Source organism: Aquarana catesbeiana, linkage group LG04 (assembly GCF_042186555.1).
Source record: "Aquarana catesbeiana isolate 2022-GZ linkage group LG04, ASM4218655v1, whole genome shotgun sequence".
Lineage (NCBI taxonomy): Eukaryota > Metazoa > Chordata > Amphibia > Anura > Ranidae > Aquarana > Aquarana catesbeiana.
In genome coordinates this window covers 13158838-13181597 of record NC_133327.1, presented here as the reverse complement: position 1 = coordinate 13181597, position 22760 = coordinate 13158838, and the positions used below count along the sequence as shown (strand labels likewise).

The following is a 22760-nucleotide window of genomic DNA, read 5'->3' as shown; positions in this document are numbered from 1 at the left end:
GATCAGACCCAAGTATTTTTAGCCTTCTTCATGGTTTTAAGGAAGGTTTCTTCTAGGTTGAGAATCCAACCTAGGTATTCCAGATAGTTGAATGTGGTGACCATACATGGGACAAAGCGGGCTACCGACTGGTCTATCAAGAACAGATCGTCTAGGTAAACTATAATCGTTATACCTTTGGCCCTTAATCTGGTTAGAGGAGGGGCCAGAACATTTGTAAACACTCAAGGTGCAGTAGCTAGACCGAAAAGCAGAGCTACACACTGAAAATGAAGATTTTCTACCTTGAATAGTAGATATTACTGGTGAGCGAGGAAATAGGCACAGGAGGTGTGCATCTTTGATGTTGATTGACGCCAGAAGTTCTTCTCCTTGTAGGATGTAAACAACTTCATGGATTGTCTCCATGCGAAAAAAGAGCGGTTATATTCAGGAATCGAATTCGATTTTTGAGATCCAGAATGTCCATTTGTTTTGGCACCGTGAAAAAAGGTTTGAACCAAACCCCAACCCCTGCTCTTACATGGGGACCACCATGATCACTTTTTGCCAAAAGATGGTCCAATGCTTGAAAGAAAGACTTCTTTTTCTCTGGATCCTTAGGAACGTTTGATCTGAGAAAACAAGGGGACGGGAACTCTTAGAACTCCAGTTTTTACCCTGGAGCTATTGCGGAATCCCCCATCTGTCCCGACACTCTTCCTGCCAGATCCTTGAGAACTGCAGAAGTATTCCCCCTACTCGAGCGAGCGGGGGCACCTCCTCATAAGGAGGCTTTAGTATTTTGTAGGTTTCCTTCCCCAAGACCTCTTTTGTCCCTGGGGTTGACCCTGAGAATTACCTTTTGAACTTGACGGCGGAGGCTGTCGTGACTGTCTGGAGGCTGATGCCCCTGGCACAGGAGAAGGAGCTTGTTAAAATGAAATACGTTTACTCCTTTTCTTAAATGGCAAAGGGGTACTTTCCACTAGAATTTCTTTGGATGTATTACCCAAATCATCCCCAAACAGCCGTTTTACCGCAAAAAGGAAGACTAGCCAAGAGCTTCTTACATGGAGCTTAGCGAAGGGCGCAAGGCCTGAAGGATAGAATCTCTCATAGCAACTATTGCAAACATAAAGCTGCTAGTAGCTTACCAGGTCCTGGGCCTGCTGAACAGGATAACCTTGAGCACCTGTTTAAACTGGTCTCTCAACGATTAACCAATTAATGTCAGCGCAGCGTGAGACACTCAATCTGCCAAAGAAAAAAGTGTTTGTTTTTTTCTAATAGGAATTCCAACTTTGTATCCGTTGGATACCTAAGCATTTGAGCATTGTCTGCCGGACAAGTCAAACTTTTATTCACAGAGGATATAGCAGCGTTAATTGCTGGTATACCCCACTTTTAGTGATTTTTTTCCTCCATAGGATAAAGTGTGAAAAAAACTTTTTAGGAGCAAAAAAATGCTAATCTGGGTGAACCACTCAGATACAAAAAGCTTTTCCAGCAATGAATGGACAGGAAAGGCATGCACAGCTTAAGGAGGCTTTAGCGAAACCAAACACTCAGTTAAGGGTACATAAATGTGGAGCAGACCATTCAGCAAGAAATTGCACCATCAATCTGACAGATTGTGAAAGCTGATCCCCCCGCATTTGACACCTCAGAAGAGGAGTCATCAGCCTCACCACGATCCCCTGAGGGAATTCATCTTCTCCCACCCCCAGTTCCAAAGTTTGAGGGTCCTGGGTAATGGAAGAGAACCTGTCGTATTTTGTCCCACACCGGGAAGCGATGAAAGCCGCTAACCTTGAGGAGGAGACCTGTAACAAGCCGCCATGCAGGGGCGGTTAAAAAATGGAGCACCATCGCCGATCGTTTTTGGCTTCCACCTTGCAGGAAGAGGGGGAGAGCTTTGTCCAGGTGGGGGGTGTTTCGTGGAAGAAATCTCCCCCAATCTTACTGGGGGTCTGAGCTGCTCGCCGGAGGGAAGCCTGCTGCTTCTGTGACAAGCGTGATGTTTGAGGAAAGCATGACAAGGTACGTGCTCTATACAGGCCCCAGTGGTGACTCTTATGCCCCGTACACACGGTCGGATTTTCCAACGAAAAATGTTCGATGGGAGCTTGTTGTCGGAAAATCCGACCATGTGTAGGCTCCATCGGACATTTTCCATCGGAATTTCCGTCACACAAAATTTGAGATCTGGATCTCAAATTTTACGACAACAAAATCCATTGTCGTGAATTCCGATCGTGTGTACACAATTCCGACGCACAAAGTTCCACTCATGCTCGGAATCAAGCAGAAGAGCTGCACTGGCTATTGAACTTAACTTTTCTGGGCTCGTCCTACGTGTTGTATGTCACCGCGTTCTTGACGCTCAGAATTTCCGACAAGATTTGTGTGACCGTGTGTATGCAAGACAAGTTTGAGCCAACATCCGTCGGAAAAAATCCATGGATTTTGTTGTCGGAATGTCCGATCGTGTGTACGGGGCATAAAGCATGACAACATTTACTTTTTTAAAGAAGACATTTCATAAGAAAATTAAAAAATTCTTTAGAAACTTCCACTTAGCTTTCCCGTGCAGGGTATTCTGTGGTAAAAACCAACAGACCCAATCTTCACCTCTCACGGTGGGCTCTGTTACAAAACCTTCAGGAATCGGGGACCCTCGGGGAACCCACACTCCTGGACCTGTAAAACACCCCGCCAGAAAAAACTGTGGCTGAAAAAAAAAAAGCTCTGGATCCCGGGGTCCAGCTCTCTAAAAAGAGAAGCGTTACAGGCAAAACCTCGTTTCTTCCGCCACGAGGCCCGGGTACCATTCAATTCGGCCTGAAAAGACACTTTGAATGGATCCGGCTGCATAGCTAGCTAGCCCCAGCAGGGATTGCTCCAGTGGAGCTCAGCCCAGCACATCTTTACTCGTGACCAACACCTTAGACACTGGCAAAAAAACTGAGGTCCACCCAGTAGTGGGAGGGGTTATATAGGGAGTGGACTTCCTGTCTTAGGGTGTACCAGTGTCCATCACCTGAAGGTGGCCTATAACCCACATAGTAACTACTATTGCTCTGTGTCCCGTGATGTACGATAAGAAACATTTCAATGTTGGGAAGTGGTCTTCTTTAAAGTGTTACTGTGTTTCTCTGTATACTACCACCTTGGAATTTTAATTGTTCCTGCCTATGTGGGGGTATTCCCACTAATGAAAGGTGGAAGCCCTCTGAAAGTCTGCATCACATAACTGGAAACTCCAAGCTCAAGGTCTCATTGGAGAATTATAATAATTATAATAGTATCCACAAAGGAAAGAGTACATATGGGTTATATTTTACTTCCTTCATATGCGGCCTTCTCTCACCTCATCCCTTTTCTTGGAGCCCAAGAAGTGTCTGGCCACGTGTTCGGGCAACATGTTAGTGACTAGAGCCTCGTTCCAGCGCCTCATATCGTACACCTTCTCCTTCTGCTCATGGACGTCGATCTTCCACAGGAACAATGTCCTGGCCAACTTCTCAACCTATAGGAGCCAAGTACAACTTTAAAATTCAAGTGAACCTGAATTCAAAAAGTGAAGATTTTCTATATTATAGGGAACATCCAGAAATTGTAATTGTGCCTAAGTAATACCCTGAAAACCTACCTTTTGTCTTTTATTCCTCCTAAAAAAAATAGCAAGGCACTTCCTGTGCCTAGGCACCCCTATTCTGGAGCCTTGTAGGTGTATATCTGCAGTATGAGATCACCTAAAGCAGTGGTCTCCAAACTGTGGCCCTTTGCTTGCCTTTTTTCATCCCTTTTGACACTCTTCCCCTCTCTGACATCAACAATGGGGTATTATTCTTCACCAATGTTAGAGTATAAATTCTTACTTTGACACCAAAGATGGGGCACTATTCCTTCTACTGACACCCACAATGGGGCACTAGTCCTCCCACTAACACAAATAATGGGGCAATAATCCTCCCACTGACACCAACAGTGGGGCACTAGTCCTCCCACTGGCATAAACAGTGGGTCACTATTCCTCCCACTGACTCCAACAATGAGGCACTATCCCCCCCACTGACACCAATTATGGGGGCACTATTCCTCCCACTAATACCAATGATTGGGAACTATTCCTCCCACTGATACCAATGATTGGGAACTATTCCTCCCACTGTTACCAATGATGGGGTACTAATCCTCCCACTGATACCAATGATTGGGAATTATTTCTGCCACTAATACCAATACTTTGGAACTATTTCTCCTCCACCTAATCACAGGGGTGCTATGTAATTTTTTTACTCCCACTGACCACCAAATCTGAGGCATTATATATTCCCAATGTCCAAAGTCTGGCCCCCCTAAAGTCTGAAAAACAGTAAACTGGCCCTTTGTTTAGAAAGTTTGGATACCCCCGAACTAAGGTATCTGACTGGTAGCCTCACCAGATTGGGAGTAAGATTTGGTGGTGTCACTTCTGTGCTGATCACTGTTCTCCGTGCTGGAGAGAAAGCTGTATGCGAAGGCCTGTAGTGAAAATATCTCCCTGCTTCTGCTTTATTCATTCTGTGGGTATCATTACCCCACCAATAATCAGGAAGGTATCTTTGACAAGAGTAAGCAAAGCCTTGCCTCTTCCAAGATGGCTGCCCTCATAGAGACACACAGTGCAGAACAAGACATGGTAAATCAGTAAAGGAGAAAAGATCAGCGTTAGGGAGCCTGCAAGCAATACTGATCACTAGTCTTTTGCTCTCCACTTGCTTTGTTGGGACAAAGCTTCCACAGTACAAGTTCTCTTTATGCATGCAGCCTGTAAGTTGGAACCATAACTGGGCTTCCATGGTAAATGTTGGAGGTCACCAGACAAAAATGCACTTACGTGGCGGGCAAAGTAGTAGAAGCTAAACATCATGATGAAAATCATTGCTGTCATGGAATATTTGGAAGGAACGAGGTTCGCTCTGTGCAAAGAGACCAAAAACAATTTCAATATAAAAATTCCATAAATGACATTGTTCGGTAAGCAGAGGACCTTAACAGAAATTAACCTTGCTAGATAGACCCAAGCAAAACATTGTGGTGCAGGCAAGTCATTGCTGTGGCTATGATATTATCCCTAATCTGGACCCTACCAATAAAGCTAGCACTTAAACCCTTACTCCTTAATCTAACATTAAACATCAACTCAACCCTTAAATCTAACATTTAACCTCAACCTTATCCCTTCCTTTGACGCTTATCCTCAACTTAACCCCTTCAACTAAGACTTAACCTCAACCAACCCTTCATCTAACATTTACCTCAATCTAAGTCCTTCATCTAACACTAAATTTCAACATAGCTGCTACATCTATTTATAAAAAAAAAAAATGTTGGATGAATGTCACAAGCATTCGCTCAGCTGTAATTAATTTTTGTCTATTAGGTTTCTTTTCTATGGTGGTCAGCTCCATCTAGTGGTCATAATGTGCTATTTTCCTGATTGAGGAATTTCAGGTAAAATACTGCATTATGGCTACTAGATGAAACTAACAATCATAGGAAATAAAACTATTAGACAAAATAAGAGGAAAACGTGTTATGGCTTTGTGACATTTATCGAACCAAATTTTTATAAATAGACCCCTTAATCTCAACTTCATACAGCACTTAACCTCGACATAATCCCTTCATCTCACACTTAGCTCAACCTAACCCCTTCAGCCAATGGTTATCTCAGCATTACTCCTTCATCTAACCTTTAAACTCAACCCTTCATCTAGCTAAACTAAGCCTTTCATCTAACACTTATACGAAATGTCAGCTTTTTCTCCTCAGCAAACCCTAAACCAAACCTGACCCCTTCATCAAATCCTATAATCTCAATATCACCACTCCAGCTAACCCTACACCCCAGCCTAACCCTTCCATCTGTCCCTAAATCTCAACCTAACCCCTTCCTCTGACACATCACCCTTACCGACCCTCTGATCTAATCTTAAACCTCAACCTATTCTCTTCATCAAACCTCAATCTAACCCTAAAACCTAGCCTTAAATCTTAATCTCACCCCTTCTTCTAACCCTAAACCCCAACCAAACCAATTCATCTATTCCTAAACCTCAACCTAACCCAATCCACTAACACATCACCTTTAACCTAACCCTCTAATCTAAGGTTAGACCTCAACTTTTTCTCTTCATCAAACCCTAAACCTCAATCTAACCCCAAAACCTAACCTTAAATCTCATTCTCACCCCTTCGTCTAACCCTAAACTCCAGCCAAACCCCTTCATCTATTCCTAAACCTCACCCTAACCTAATCATCTTTAACACATCACCCTTAACCTAACCCTTTGATCTATTACTAAACATAGACCTATTGTCTTTATCAAACCCCAAACTTCAATCTAACCCCAAAACCTAACCCTAAATCTCAATCTCATTCCTTCATCTCTTGCTAACCTCCAACCCCCTGCATCCTATACATTTTTGTACCCTATGTTCTGATAATTCCTACCAACATTTCCTTTTCCTTACTTAAAAAAAATAAGTTATTGTACCCATAAGTGATTGTACCTATAACTTCCATACTTAATACATACATATCAATGGTATACTCCTCAGCTCCTGCTTAGACATTCATTTTGTACTCTCAGCATACCACCTGAGGCACAATGCTTTAGTCAAAAAGAATATATTGACATACGGTATCTTGATACTTGTGCTTTTGTTCACATTACAAAATGATGATGCTGTTCGACTAGTTCAGTCTAGTTCAGAATATTGTGAAGTTCTGTAATATTGTTTAATGTCCTACACTATACATGACACTGAGTGTTTTATAAATAAAGACTTTACAAAAAACCCTAGTCTAACCCTTTCAAAACTTCCAAGTAGATACCAAACACAAAATCTCCTGCGCTTGAAAGTGGGCCCAAGGAACACAGTTGGTTAAATTTGCATCCTTGCCTTTCACCTAACACTAAGCCTTACCCTTTCATCTAACCCTAAGCCTCAACCTATCACCTTCATTTAACACTTTACCTCAAACTAACCCCTAATCTAATACTAAATCTCAACCTATGCTCTTCATCAAACCCTAACTCTCAAACCCAGAATCTAACCCTAAATCTTAATCTCACCCCTCCATCTAACCATAAACAGCAAACTAAACCTTTTATCTAAACTACAGCCTAACCTTTTTATCTAAACCTCAACCTAGCCCTTTTATGTAACATTTTACCTTACCTTAACCCCTCCATCAAAACTTAAATTTCAATCTCACCCCTTCATCTCCAAACTGCGGCCCTCCAGCTGTTGTGGAACTACACATCCCATGAGGCATTGTAAAACTCTGACATTCAAAGACATGACAAGGCATGATGGGAATTGTAGTTCCTGAACAACTGGAGGGCCACCGTTTGGAGACCCTAACGTCTAACACTTTACCTTAACCAAACTCCTTCATCAAAACCTCAATCTCACGTTCGCCCCTTTATCTACCCCTAAACCTCAACCTTACCCTTTCATCTAACCCTAAACGTCAACCTAACCTTTTTATCTAAACTTTAACCTAACTCTTTTTTCTAACACAACTTTACTTTAACATAAACACTTCATCCAAACCTCAATCCCACCTTAAAACTCAACCTAAATCTTCCATATAACCCTAAACCTCAGCCTAACCCTTTCACCTATCCCTAACCTTCAACCTATCCCTTTTATCCAACACTTTAACTTAACCCCTTCATCAAAACCTCACAGTCAACCCTTTATCTAACCCCAGACCTCAACCCAACCCTTTAATCAAATCCCAACTCTCAATCTCATCCCTTTATCTAACCCTAAACCTCAACCTAACCTCTTCATCTATTCCTAAACCTCAACCTAACCCCTTCATCCAACACTTCAACCTAATTCTAGACTATTGTTTTTTTTTATCAAACTCTAAACCTCAAACTAACCCTTAAATCTAGCCCTAAAGTTCAATGTCAGCTTCAACCCCTTCTCCAATGACAATATCACAACAAAAAAATGATAGTGTCACGTAGATAATAATTATTTCACATTGATATTATAGTTCCAAAAATGATCTAACTATGATGGGAAAATTTGGCAAATCGAAGTCTACAATAAAATGCCAATCGCCCCTTTAATTGAAATAGGAGAGACTCTTACACATAGCCGTTGAAACGTTTTCTGTCGTAGTCATCGAAAATCGGCCTCCAGGCGTAAATGTTTACCACTCCCACAGCGACGCTGATCATCAGCATGAGGGTCAGCTTGACCATGTGGCTGACTTGTACCAACATGATGGTGGCGATGAGGGCCAGGACTGCGATGTAGCTGTAGTATTTGGGGTTCTCCACACAGCCCCAGGCCTCCCCAGACTGTAAGGTGACGTTGTAGGACGTGGAGTAGTATTGAAGGCAGCTGAGCTGTGGGACGAACAAGGAACCGTCACATGTGTGAAATGTGGTCAACTCTAGCAATCAATAGGAGATTATCTGTCACTGGTTACTCTGTATTAAACTGGTGAAAACAGAAATTGGACTAGACGTTAAGATCTCTCATTCACAGCACAGAACATGAAAACCACTTTTTCATAGGGATATAAGAATACCTATTATGGGACATATATAAGAAGACCATTACCGGCTTTCTAAAAAAATGCTAGCTGCTTGGCAACTTTAACAACTGAACAAGGTTAAGCATTTGGTTATGCAAATAGTGACCAGCTCCCATGGTCTCTGGCTACCCATTCCCACCTTCTGCTTATTTGATTGGAGAATACCCACTAAGGCTGTCCAGCACAGTAGTGTTAGGACAAGGTCATTGAGCACCCAAGACAAAAAGGACAAGGTGCACCCCCTCCATAATCATGGATTGCAAGTCCTGCCCATTTGCACATCCCTCCAGGTGAAGAGCCCAAGGCGGGTATCTCTCCTGCCTACCCCTCGGCCTGACCCTGCATCACAGCAATGGGCTACTAATAAGGTGGCATGGGGTCGTCTGGGAATGGTGACCACAGGAGTAGTAAAGTGGGATGGGGTCAGCTGGTACTGTTGACCACAGGAGTAATAAGGTGGGATGAAGTTGGTTGGGACTGGTGACCACAGGAGTAATAACGTAGGCTGGGACTGTTGACCACAGGAGTAATAAGAAGGAATGGGATTGGCTGGGACTGGTGACCACAGGAGTAATAAGATGGGATGGGTCAGCTGGGACTGGTGACCACAGGAGTAATAAAGTGGGATGGGGTCAAATGGTACTGTTGACCACAGAAGTAATAAGGTGGGATGAAGTCGGTTGGGACTGGTGACCACAGGAGTAATAACGTAGGCTGGGATTGGCTGGGACTGTTGACCACAGGAGTAATAAGAAGGAATGGGATTGGCTGGGACTGGTGACCACAGGAGTAATAAGATGGGATGGGTCGGCTGGGACTGGTGACCACAGGAGTAATAAGGTGGGATGGGGTCGGCTGGGACTGGTGACCACAGAAGTAATAAGGTAGGATGGGGTCGGCTGGGACTGGTGACCACAGGAGTAATAAGGTGGGATGGGGTTGGTTGAGACTGGTGACCACAAGTGTAATAAGTTGGATGGGGACTGCTGAGACCAGTGACCACAGAAGCTTGTTGCTATTTGCACATCAGACCACCCTGATCTTATTGGCTTCCTGGGAGTTCTACAGGAGAGCAGGGATGACTTGCAGGGTAAAGGAACATGTTCACACATACTTAGCATGCACTCCCCTCTGTTTTCCTGATATCCATTCCTCTCCCTGCAAAATCGCAATTTAACTGACCCAGTAACCTTTACTGGGTCAGAGCTTATAAAGGATAAAAGTAGCCAAGCCCACTGATTGGCCAGTCAAGCACCCAATGCTGCTTCGTGAGGAGGCAGGGGACACATTCACATGGAACTCCATGCCGACAAGGGACAGAGTAGAAGCTAGGTCTGTCCTCCATACCCCTCCAAGGTAAACTTGTCACTTTGCTCTATTTTCCTTAACCATTAGAACCTGTACTATAGCTTCCAGTAATGAAAAGTGCTCTATGAATGGAGGAGGTGGCAGATGAATGAAAGGTCTGCCTCCTTCATTCACAGAGAGATTTTTATTTCTGGAAGCTATAGTACAGCTTCCATGAATGGAGGATAGGCAGATGAATGACAGGTCCACTCTCCATTCATAGAGTGATTTTTATTGATGAAAGCTATAGTACAGTATGAACGGAGGACGGGTAGATGAATGAATGGTCTGCCTCCTCCATTCATAGAATGCTTTTCTTTTTCGGAAGCTACAATACTTTGCAGTTACTGAAATGAATCTTATTCTCTGCCATGTGCACCAAGGTTTGACTGCGGTAAACCTAATATAGTGAGTGCTCTTAACATTATAAATATTTGAGTTCTTTGTTTAACTCTTTTATTTGTAAAGATATCAAAAAATCGAATAAATGTTCTGGTATGTAACAGAAAACAGAATGAAAACAACTAGGCCACCAGCAAAATGGTTGCTTATTCGACAGACAAGTCCCAGCTTTCTTACCATGTCCACAATGTCCGCCATGGTGAGGATAAATATGGCTGACATGGCCCAAGTGTTTCTCGCCCACCTGGTCCTGTCAATCCAAGTAGAAAAGGCCACTAGCTTTTTTGGGAAGACCTAAAGAAAGAGAAGAGAGAGAGAGGTCATTCTCCAAAGCACGAATGTTACAATATATAGTAAGTACGTGGCGGCAGATAGACTTCTCTTGATTACATAGGTGGGTTCTGCTTCATGCTTTAGTAGTGCTGCACAGTGACTATGTTCTGCAGCTTCTTTGGCTTAATGCAATTTTACCAGTCAGGACTGACTAGCTATGTACAATAGGTTCTCTCTAGGACTGAGATTTTGTCTCAAAAGGTGTTGATTAGGTAGTGCACTAGAAATATTGTATAGCACGTATGTAAAAACATAAAAGCGCATTAAAAATACAATGCGAGTGACAGTCTTATCTACATCTCAGAAATTTGTTTTTGTGAGAGTCCCTGAGTCTGCACACCTGCTGTGCCCATTATGCGGGGTTCCCACCATCCCTGTGCTGAGTTCCCAGGTCTGTACACCTGCTGTGTCCATTATGAGGGGTTCTCACTATCCTTGTGTTGAATTCCTGGGTCTGTATACCTACTGTGCCCATTTTGAGGGATTCCCATCATCCCTAAGCTGAGTTTATGGGTCTGTACACCTGCTGTGCCCATTATGAGGGGTTCTCACCATTCCTAAGCTGAGTTCCCAGGTCTGTACACCTGCTGTGCCCATTATGAGGGGTCCCCACCATCCCTGTGCTGAGTTCCTGGGTCTATACACTTGCTGTGCCCATTATGAGGGGTTCCCACCATCCCTGTACTGACTTCTGGGGTCTGTACACCTGCTGTGCCCATTATGAGGGGTTCCCGCCATCCCTGTACTGACTTCTGGGGTCTGTACACCTGCTGTGCCCATTATGAGGGGTTCCCACCATCCCTAAGTTGAGTTCCTGGGGCTGTACGCTTGCTGTGCCCATTATAAGGGGTTTCCACCATCCCTGTGCTGAGTTCCTGGGTCTGTACACCTGCTGTGCCCATTATGAGGGGTTCCCACCATCCCTTCATTGAGTTATCAGGTCTGTACACCTGCTGTGCCCATGATGAGGGGTTCCCACCATCCCTGTGCTGAGTTCCTAGGTCTTTACAACTGCTGTGTCCATTATGAGGGGTTCCCACCATCCCTGTGCTGAGTTCCTAGGTCTTTACAACTGCTGTGTCCATTATGAGAGGTTCCCACCATCCCTTCATTGAGTTATCAGGTCTGTACACCTGCTGTGTCCATTATGAGGGGTTCCCACCATCCCTTCATTGAGTTATCAGGTCTGTACACCTGCTGTGCCCATGATGAGGGGTTCCCACCATCCTTGTGCTGAGTTCCTAGGTCTTTACAACTGCTGTGTCCATTATGAGAGGTTCCCACCATCCCTTCATTGAGTTATCAGGTCTGTACACCTGCTGTGCCCATGATGAGGGGTTCCCACCATCCCTGTGTTGAGTTCCTGGGTCTTTACAACTGCTGTGTCCATTATGAGGGGTTCCCACTATCCCTGTGCTGAGTTCTTGGGTCTGCACACCTCTCTGTGTTTCTCTATGCAATGTAGGCATATCATAACTGGTGGAAGGGCCAGCAGGGTGCTGTATATAGCTTCCTAAAAAAACATCACAGCACACTGCCTCAGTACTCCTCTCATGAGTCCTTCTGATACAAGCAGTAGGAGGAGTTATGCAAATATCAAATTGCCATGATGGGTGGATGTCATTTGCATGCAGACCACCCTTGGTCACGTCCACATGTAATGCTGAGCCTCCATGATTGAAAGAATTGAAATCCAATGACTGAAGGAGGCAGGCCAGGGACAGTCAGGTTGGAGAGGAGGAAATGAGGCAGTGTCTATCTGACTCGCTGCAGCTTCCAATGCACATTGTGAGAAGCTCGCAGTGTGCAGTGAAATCAGAGTAAGCCCTTTCAGTCCAGGAGAGAAACCGGTGCAACTGTGCAAGACTGAAGGGAAGTCCGAAGGTCAGATTTAATTATCACAGTTGCTCTCCCACCAGCTGTAAAAGAGGAAAACATATCTTTACAGAATCAGTCATTTGTTCTTTATGCAAAATATGTTTGCTGTGCAAATTTTAATTTCCTCATTTTCCAATGAGATAACAAGCCCAGGTGTACTGTATGCGCAGTGACAGGAGATTAAAGAGTAAATAAAAAATATGGATTTGATCGTGTTTATCAAACAAAAGCCTGGCGTTATTATAATAAGATCATGATTCCGATAAAGCCGTTCTACACTCAGAAAAACATGGCGGATGCTAGAAACTGCTGGTTGCCTGGCTGTCACGCAGATCCGCTGGCTTCAATACTCCCATGTCACTACCTGGATCATATTTTCTCTGACTTTTCTGATCTGTATCTAATCCAGGTCAGTAACTCAGAAATGATGGATGCCAGTGCGGTCAGGACACAACATTTTCCCGGGATGGGTCAATAGATTTAGGAGGGCTACTACACTACCTATCTCTTCCTGGAGAACATGCTGCTATAGTTTCCGTCCAGTGCCAAGCATGGCCTATCTATAAGGTTGAGCTTAGGCGTGTTTGGATCCTAGGACGCTTATATTTTTATTTTTTGGGTAATTTTTGATGAAAATTTGTTGGTAAATTTTTGCCTAAATGGAAAAGGGGGTTGTTTGGCACAAGAACAGGTCAAGGATAGTTGAAAGGAGACTAGGTCTCCTTCAGGAGTCATTTAAAGCCCAATGTACCCTTTATAAACAGCTGATGCAGCCATAAGCTTGGCATTAATTCTTACAGCCGGCGAAGGGCTTTTAGATATAAGTGGTCTGGGGGGCTCAAGCGCAGCCTAATCACTTTTATGGGTCTCTCCCCTAGCTTGTGGTGCCAGTGGTGGTTTCTGAGCTCTCCCATTCCTCTGAGAAGACTGGGACCACAGTAAATGACATGACCTTGTAACTGATTTTTTTCCAGAAGGTAAAGGCTTTTCAGATATAAGTGATCCAGGTGGCTCTAGACACACCTGATCACTTTTATTGGTATCTGAAGGTGTGCCCCCAACCTCCCACCAGCTGGAACATAAAAATGTGACGTAGTGATCACTTTTATGGGTCTCTGAAATTGTGCCCCCAGCCAGCGATGCCAGCGATGGTTCCTGAGCTCTCCCATTCCTCTGTGGAGACCGGGACCTCAGTAAATGCTAAAAGCCTGCTATTAATTTTTTCAGCTGGCAAAGACCTTTCAGATAAAAGTGATCCAGGTAGCTTTAGAGCCACCTGATCACTTTTATGGGTCTCTGAAGGTGTGCCCCCAACCTCACCCCCAGCCAGACCTCTCCCATTTCTCTGAGAAGACCGGGACCACAGTAAATCCTGTGAGCTTGTAATAGATTTTTTCAGCAGGCAAAGGCCTTTGAAATAAAAGTGATCTAGGTGGTTCTAGAGCCCCTGATCACTTTTTTTTTTCCATTTCAATAGTTTTTATTGAAGAGTTTCACAAATAACAGAGATCAAAGTACATAAGAACGGTTGTAGACTTTTTCATATATTGAGATCCGACAATGAGCGAGTTAATTGTTTAGATACATATGACATAGCAAGGTGTGAACAATTATGAACATTCTAAACAGTGTTAACAATACGGATAGCCAGGTAGAGGATTAGGGGTATAGTCTGGTACCCCCGGACACCCCATCTGGATTTAAACTGTGTCGGGGTGGAACCCCTGATCACTTTTATGTGTATCTAAAGGTGTGCCCCCAACCTCCCACCAGCTGGCACATAAAAGTAATCCAGTGATCACTTTTATGGGTCTCTGGAGGTGTTCCCCCAACCTCTCACCAGCTGGCAGTGCCAGCGGTGGTTCCTGAGGAATCCCATTTTTCTGAGAAGACCAGGACTACGGTAAATGCCATAGGCTAGCTATTTGTTTTTTCAGCTGGCAAGGGCCTTTTAGATTAAAGTGATCCAGGTTGCTCTAGAGCAGTGGTTCTCAACTCCTGTCCTCAGGACCCACTAACAGGCCAGGTTTGCAAGATAACTGAAATACATCACACGTGATATCATTTGCTGCTCAGTGATTGCAGTATTCTAGTCTGCATCTCCCCAAGGTAATAACAGGAGTTGAGAACCACTGCTCTAGAGACACCTGATCACTTTTATGGGTCTCTGAAGGTGTGCCCCCAACCTTCCCCCCAGTCGGCAGTGCCAGCGGTGGAGAAGAGAAGACCGGGACCAGGGTAAATGCCGTGAGCTTGTAATTGATTTTTTTTCAGCTGGCAAAGGCCTTTCAGATAAAAGTGATCCATATGGCTCTAGAGCCATGTGATCCCTTTCATGGGTCTTCGAAGGTGTGCCCCCAGCTGGCGGTGCCAGTAGTGGTTCCTGGACTCCCCTGTTCCTTCAGGGAGCCCAGGATTGTGGTAAACGGCTCCCACAGGAAGTGCTCCTCTGGTGACTAATGATGAACCCGGAAGTGGATGGCAGGGGAGACAACAGGACTCTAATGTCTCCATAAAGACTCACCTACCCTAAGCTATCACATTGGGAGCTTGTTAGCCTGCCCCCCCTCAAACTATATAAAATAAATATTTGAAAGCACTTTCGTCACCCCCATACACACTCCCATTCATACATATAGCATAAGGCACGCATGTGTATGGAATAATAAATTGCGCCACACATGTGAGGTATTGCTGTGCAGCAAAGATCAGCGTGAGAGCAAAAATTCACTGTTAATTCTAAACTGATAACCTGTTAAATCAATAGATACAGCAAAGTAAGAGCAATAGTTCTAGCACCAGACCTCATGTGTTACTCTAAACTGGCAACTTGTAAAGGCTTTTAAAGCGTTGCCTATGGTGACAGAGGAAAATAATCACACTCAAGGACTGGGAGGCTGCAACATATTACATTTTTGATTTTGAGTTAGGATACACTTTGTGTTGTAGCAATGACCTGTATCATATCTGCAGTCTCTGACTATCTCCTGTACCATGTCTGCAGTCTCTGACCATCTCCTGTATCATGTCTGCAGTCTCTGACCATCTCCTGTACCATGTCTGTAGTTTCTGATCATCTCCTGGATCACGTCTGCAGTCTCTGACCATCTCCTGTATCATGTCTGCAGTCTTTGGCCATCTCCTGTATCATGACTGCAGTCTCTGACCTTCCCCTGTATCATGTCTGCAGTCTCTGATAATTCCTTGTCACAAGCCTGCAGTCTCTTATCATCTTATATTGCAAGTCTCCAGTCTCTCAAGCTATCTGTAGCATTTTTATGTAGCAATACATTCAACGTGTGGCCCTTTTGGTGATGTCAGGAGCCGCACTTGAGGCCCCCTATAGCACAAAAGTTGACCACCACTGACTTAGACAAAGTCTCTTCTTACCCTGGGAAATATGGCTGCCAATGAGCAGATGGTGAGAACCAGGAGAAGGATTTCACCGATGACAAAAGTCACATAGTTGGCCACCAGCCTAAAAAAAAAAAAAAAAAAGGACAAAATATTTATTGCAAAAGCAGAAATTTTACTTCCAGGTCAATCTCTGTAGAATTGTCATCACCTTTGGTGTCATCCTACTGATTGTTACACTTTTCTTCCAACCTACTTCCCACACCAATTAGCACTGCTGATATCCTTAGCAATATTCTGGGTGAGTTTCTTTAGCTGCACGAACCATTAATTATTTGGTTTTACACACAAAATTAAAACAAAATATATGTGTATATTTAAAATTATTACTTTTTTTTTTAATACTATACTTGTATCAAACAGTTACAGTATTAAACACCATCTCCAGGCTGCAGTGGCCTCTGCAAGCAAAACCCATTTGTTTCTGAATGAAGACTTCATCTATATACAGACCGAATATTGTTACAGATGAGGCATGAGCATACCAGGACTGAAGTAGTAAACTAAAAACTGATGTTTCAATTATCGGGGGCTGGTGGGCTTCCTGCTTGGATATTTCAACAGTAACGTCTCCCCACCATAGTCCTGAGTTTTCGGTGTTCCAGCTCATCTTGTATATTTCAATTATAGGGGGGCCCATGGGCTTGCCGCTTGGATACTCCAACAGTGAGGTCTCCCTACCATAAGTTCTAATCCTGTTACAAACTAAGCGACTCACTGCATGGATAGTGGGAACCCCTCATAATCTGCAGGTGCAGGTGGTGGGAGACCCTCATAATGGACACAGCAAGTGTGTAGACCCAGGAACTATGTGCAGGAATGATGAGACCCCCTCATCATGGATGCTGAGCTGTGAAGATCCAAGAACTCAGTTTAGAGATTGTGAGAACCATTATAATGTGAATAACAGGTGAGCAGACTCAGGAACTCAGCTTAGGGATTGTGAAAACCCTGTATAATGGGCACAGTAGGTGAGAAGACCCAGGAACTCAGCTTATGGATGGTTAGAACCCTTTATAATGGGCACAATAGGTGAACAGACCCAGGAACTCAGCACATGGATGGTGGGAAACCTTTATAATGGGCACAGTAGGTGAGCAGACCTAGAAACTCAGCTCTGGGGTGGTAGAAACCCTTCATAATGGGCACAGTGGGTGTGCAAACCCAGTAACTCAGGGAAGGGATGGTGGAAACCCCTCAGTGCAGGGATGATGGGTACCAGGAACTCTGCAAAAATCTCACCAATAGAGTCTGCAAGAGAGGAGATATGGTCAAGGGTATTAACTCTCCAGAATCTACTGAACCCTTAAATATTAGTGAAATAGCCCTTGAAATCACCTCTATAGACTTACATGGGATCGATCAGCATCTGAACAACAGCAGTAAAGAACAGAACCACACAGGAACAGCTGAAGGCGGCCCCGCTCTGTTTCTCCTTCTCCACCGAGAAACGAGTCTCCATCTCCGGGTTGATGAACCTCATGGACAGGCGGTAGGTGTACTTCCCTTTTAAGCTACAGCAAGAGAGACATCAACCAAATCACTGTTAAGTCTCCAGTATCACATCTATCAGAAATGTTCTTGGGTATGGAGTTAAGAGTGCTTAGCAAAAACAGTCATCTAGCTTAGTGATCGGTATAAAATGTTTATTCATTAAGGACATCAAATACAACCAATGTGTTTTAGGGGAAAAGCCTTTCCCATCTTCAGGGCTTAAAAGAAGGCCTGTTTTGGTCAAATTTGACCAAAGATGTCACCATCATTCATATTCTTCATATGGAGATGACCATGGCAGACTGGATCTTGATATGATGAAGCTCTGCTCCACAATGCATTTATGACATCCCTTTACCCATTTCATACTGCTTGAACACTGGTTCAAGCTCGAATAGAAGGATCAATGTGTTCATTTGGACAACACAGTCTCCACGTGAGGTCTTTTTGGATTATGGTTTAGGCAAGGTCTGCTTTACCAAACATAAATGTTTCAGATGAATGGCGCCTAGGTGTGCTACATCACAAAGGGAACTGCAATGGGTGCAAAGTCCAGTCCTGCACTGGCAGCATGCCCTGGTGGTCAGTTTAGGCCGGTTATACTTCATAAGTTGTCAACCACTGGTGAAAGGTCTGGGTGGAAGTGGGTTGTTAAGAAGGTCTGGGGGGTGGGGGTTAGTTATAATACAAGCCAATAACTTACACTTGCACAGTCTCTCTCTCCAGGAGGGCCTCATTCAGCAGCTTGTTCAGCTCTTGCTCGTTCTGTTGGGCGTCGATGACTCTCTCAGCCAGGTCTCGGAGACGAAGGCGTCTGCGGGGGTTGGGGAAGGATGGATTCACCACCTGTGAGGGGCAGGATGACAAACATGGGATAGCCACGCTATTAGGATAGAATGCGCCAAGGATATGCAGTACATAAAATGAAAGCTCATTTATCAGAATTATTGCCTGCTATGTTTCTTAACCGTAAGGCTAGTGAGGTTGAGGACATTTTTCTATTTGAGTAGTGATATTGAGGATTCTTTACTGTAAGAGTTTCCACCAAAGAAGTTGCAGCAAGCTACTCATCACCTGACTGCAGTAGGGTTGATGAGGATAATTTAGAGAATATTACAATTTATGTGTGATGTACATGTCTTTGGTATAATTATGTATCTTCATGTGATGTTTACATGATTTTAACTTTGTATAAAACAAATAACTATTTTGACATTTTATCTAATTGGTACCGTTAAAGTCCTTAATTTAGTCTGTAAGGGTTTCTTTTTGTGCTATTTACTATAGGAGTAGGCACACTGCAGATTCTTTACTGTAAGAGTAGGCATATTTTGAATTCTTTACTGTAAGAGTGACAGTTGTAGATTCTTTTATGTGAGTAGGCATAGTGTGGATTCTTTACTGTAAGAGTAGGCACGCTGTGGATTCTTTTCTGTAAAAATTAGCATATTGCCTTTCTGTAAAGACTATCTTTAGTATAACTATGTCGATTCCTTGCTGTAAGTAAAAGTCTTCGCCCACCTTGATTGGCTGGTGTGGGAATGACGGAACTCCCATGCACGCGCAGCAGTTCGGAAATCTCAGCACACAGGCACAGTGCCAGAATGTATGCTGAGCTGCGCAGCGCCTTAGGAGCATTCAGAATGCATTTGCAGCGTACTTCCATTGACTTAAATAGAATTGCAAACCAGGGCATGTTGCAGGCAAGAACAAAATTACCATGGAGTGACGTAACGTGCTGTGTGTATGTATATACATTGCAGCAGAGAGTGAGATTGTATTGTTTTTTTTTTTGTTGCCGCTAAGATTTCAACTGCATGAACACAAAGGGAGGGTATTTACAAAAAGATTTGCAGAACTATACATTCTGCAAACTGTGCGAATAGAGGCCAAAGCAAATATTCTTGAGCTATTTTCTCTACAGGTCATGTGTCATAGAGTGGTTCACGTAAATACCAATTTATGGCCACTAGATGGAGCTGATGATCATGCAAAATAAATAATAGTTTCCTATGATCATTGGCTCCATCTAGTGGCCATAATGTGGTATTCTCCCAGACCACTTTTTATTTTTTAATATAATAGAGGCTATAGCCTGATAATATTGGATTCTGCCCTGTTCACACAGAACGAATGTACCAGCAGGAGTGCTAGCTATGCTTTCTCTTTTTGTTTTTGTTTTTTTAGGAGTACACCCTAAATATTTATGTATACAAGCAAAATTAACATTCTTTACTATAAATAAGGTATTTATATAGCGCAAACAATTTATACAACCCTTTACATACTGTACATTCTCATCAATCCCCGCCCTTAGCCCCACGTTCACACTGAATCCGACTTTGAAATTGTGCGACTTCACTTGAAGTTGCACGATTTCAAAATCGCAGGTCAGTGCGACTTCACGCGCAACTTGGCTGACATCTGTGCGACTTCATGCACAGATGTCTATGCAAGTCGCACCTGAAATTGCAAAAAATAGTGCTGGAGTTTTTTTTTCAAATCAGTGCGCCACCGTACAGTCAACGTTGGACCGATTTGAACAGTTTCATTGCTGACTATGGGGTGCGACTAGTCATGTGATTTGGACCAGTCAAATTGCATGACAAGTTGCACCCGTGTGAACGGGGGCTCAAGGAGCTTACACTCTAGGTCCCTATTTCACATGCATAAACACACATACTAGGGCCAATTTAGACAGAAGCCAATTAACCTACCAGCATGTGATTGGAGAGTGTGGGAGGAAACTGGAGTACCTAGAGAAAACCCACACAAGCACAAGGAAAAAATGCAAACTCCATGCAGATAGCGTCCTGGCCAGGATTAAAACTTTGAACCCTAGTGCTGCAATGTCACCATTTTCCAAAGAACTGGTCATTGTGGTCTCATCTCTGGTCAGTCAGAAGAAAGCTGGATTATGCACGGGGTAGCATTGTGAGTTGTCATGTAGAAGAGGATGACTCGGCCCTCTATTGTGTGACAGGAGAGCACAGTGACCTACCATATAACAGCCCTATTATCAATACAAAAGCTCTCTGACATTTCTGCCTGCAGGAAAAATAAAAATCATTGACAACTCATTGTAGTCTGGAAATATTGTCCGAGTTTAACTGTCCAATCCTACGGTGCATGCCCTATGGCCACGTCCAGAAAAGAGGATTTGCCTATAATATAGGTTTGGCATTCTCGAGGAAAGAGTTCAATTCTTTCTACGTACTATAGAGGGATATAGCTCAATGGTTTACACCAGCCTTTCTCAACCTTTTCAACATGGAGGAACCCTTGATATAACTTTCTGGTCTCAGGGAACCCCTGCTAAAAAAACTCTTGATACTTTAGTGTGATGGTCAGTGGGAAAAATGCTCCTTACACTTGCAGTCACTGGGAAGAATTACCCCCTTACAGATAGTTAAAAAGACCAATGGTGTCGGCGGGAACCTATCTGAGAGGCAGAAATTTATAATTTCTCAAGGAACCCCTAGCAACCTCTGGGGGAACCATAGGGTTCCATAGAACCCTGGTTGAGAAACCCTGATTTACACTCTTAGTTTGTTAACTTTAATGAGAAAGCCTGAAGCCTGGGTGAAGTTGGAGCATCCAGGAGAGTCATGCTGGTTGGGCTTGGTCTCTGTTGTTAGAGGAGGTGGTGTCACAGAGTCTCATGGCACCAAGTAGTCTGCATGCAGTTGACCAGGGGCAGCAATTGAGGCCCCTTATATCTAGTAAGTTAACAGATTTTTAGATTGTACTCTCCTCTAGGGCAGGGACTGATGTGATTGTGCAGTGATCTCTGTAAAGTGCTTTGAAATATCGGAGATCACAGGGCTGGAGATGTAGAGGCGGTCCGCCCCCAAGCTGACATCACATCAGCCCTATACCCATGGGGTCCCAGAACTTCCACTCTAGCCCTGTGAGCACTTCCAGAGGACGTGATTAGCTATCATTGACGGAACTGGGACACCTATGAAGATTTTATATTTGGCCACATATGTACTGTACTGTGAGTTCTAACATTTTGAATAAACTGCCCACTAGATGGTGCTTTTCTCTTTCTATACACACACAGGAGCAGTGGGGGAAAATCACATGCGATTCGGACAGGAATTGCACCACATTCATGTTCAAATAGATTCTTTGCAGTGTGATTTGCGCCAAATTTCATTTCATTATTGACGCAAATCGCATTGCAAAGTGTCGGTTTTGGCGATAAAAAACGGTATTGGTGCAACCCTATTGTAATCATATAAGTTCAAAGACTAAACAAAAAAAAAAAAAGCATAAATCACTAAGTGGGTAAATATATACTGCCTGCTGATCCCTTTGTGCTTGTGACACAAGTCTCAGTTGCTGTGTGCTGTATGGGTTTGTGCTTAGTGGCTATAGTCAGCACTCACTCTGGTGTCCAGCTCCTCATTCTCATCGGGTGTAGTACATGTGGTGTGGATACTTCCGTTACATTCTTTGGTGTTGATCAGCTGTGGGGAATTTCCATGTGATGATGTCAGGGACAGCTTCTAAATAAGGAAAAATAAAGACACAAAGGAGAGAAATGTTACTGCAAATCCAAACATTATGGAAAGGTATGTTACTGCAGAGCCAATCATTATGTGATGTTGATCTCGTCTATTATGACATTGCAAAGTAAAACCAGTCCAAGATAAAAACACAACACAAAAGAAAAAAATTAAAGAGTACTATAATGGGGGCAGTCTTAAATGAATGGGTTCTCACCTATGGACTGAAGAACAAGGTGAAAAGAAAAGGGTACCTATATGCATCCACCCCCCTGCATGTGAGTTACCACACGTGCAATCAAAATCTAGTCCAAGGTATTGCCCGCATCCTCCACCAAGTGGTAAAGGGGGAAGGCTCAGCTGGTATTGGCAGCAATAAACCATGCATGAGACAGGTACACCCAGACAATCAGGTTTGTCCTACACTTGTATTCATTAAGGCAGCAAACAGATAAAGTTTCAGTGCAGGAAGTCTTTGTACAGCAAGTCCATAGCATAAAATGAACAAAACAAATGCTTGTCTGACACTGCAATCAAATAAAACGGGCCACACACCAATAGGGCTCCATTTAATCCACTGACAGCACATATCGGAAAGGCTACCTATATGGGCCCATGCAAACCTATACATGCGAGTTACCATACGTGCAGCCAGAATCTAGTGTAAGGTATTGCCCGTGTAGCACCCTCTACCTAGGTAGGTGCTAGAAGTTAGGATTTTTTGAGGTACAGGCAAACTTAGGCAGGTCTAACTATGCCTGTGTGGGCTGGCAGTGGCTCAG

General features: G+C 43.7%; 1 protein-coding gene across 1 annotated transcript in view; it reads right to left on the bottom strand.

Annotated features, from left to right (window-relative positions):
• ADCY3 (adenylate cyclase 3) overlaps positions 1–22760 on the bottom strand; it is a 175011-nt gene that overhangs the window by 17218 nt on the left and 135033 nt on the right. Inside the window, exons 8-15 of the mRNA XM_073624847.1 lie at positions 21859–21978; positions 18168–18310; positions 17323–17484; positions 15947–16034; positions 10523–10639; positions 8146–8405; positions 4865–4946; positions 3353–3511 (exon numbers count right to left, since the gene is read on the bottom strand). Coding sequence (XP_073480948.1) covers positions 3353–3511; positions 4865–4946; positions 8146–8405; positions 10523–10639; positions 15947–16034; positions 17323–17484; positions 18168–18310; positions 21859–21978 — 1131 coding nt within the window. The remainder of the gene's footprint in view (positions 1–3352; positions 3512–4864; positions 4947–8145; positions 8406–10522; positions 10640–15946; positions 16035–17322; positions 17485–18167; positions 18311–21858; positions 21979–22760) is intronic.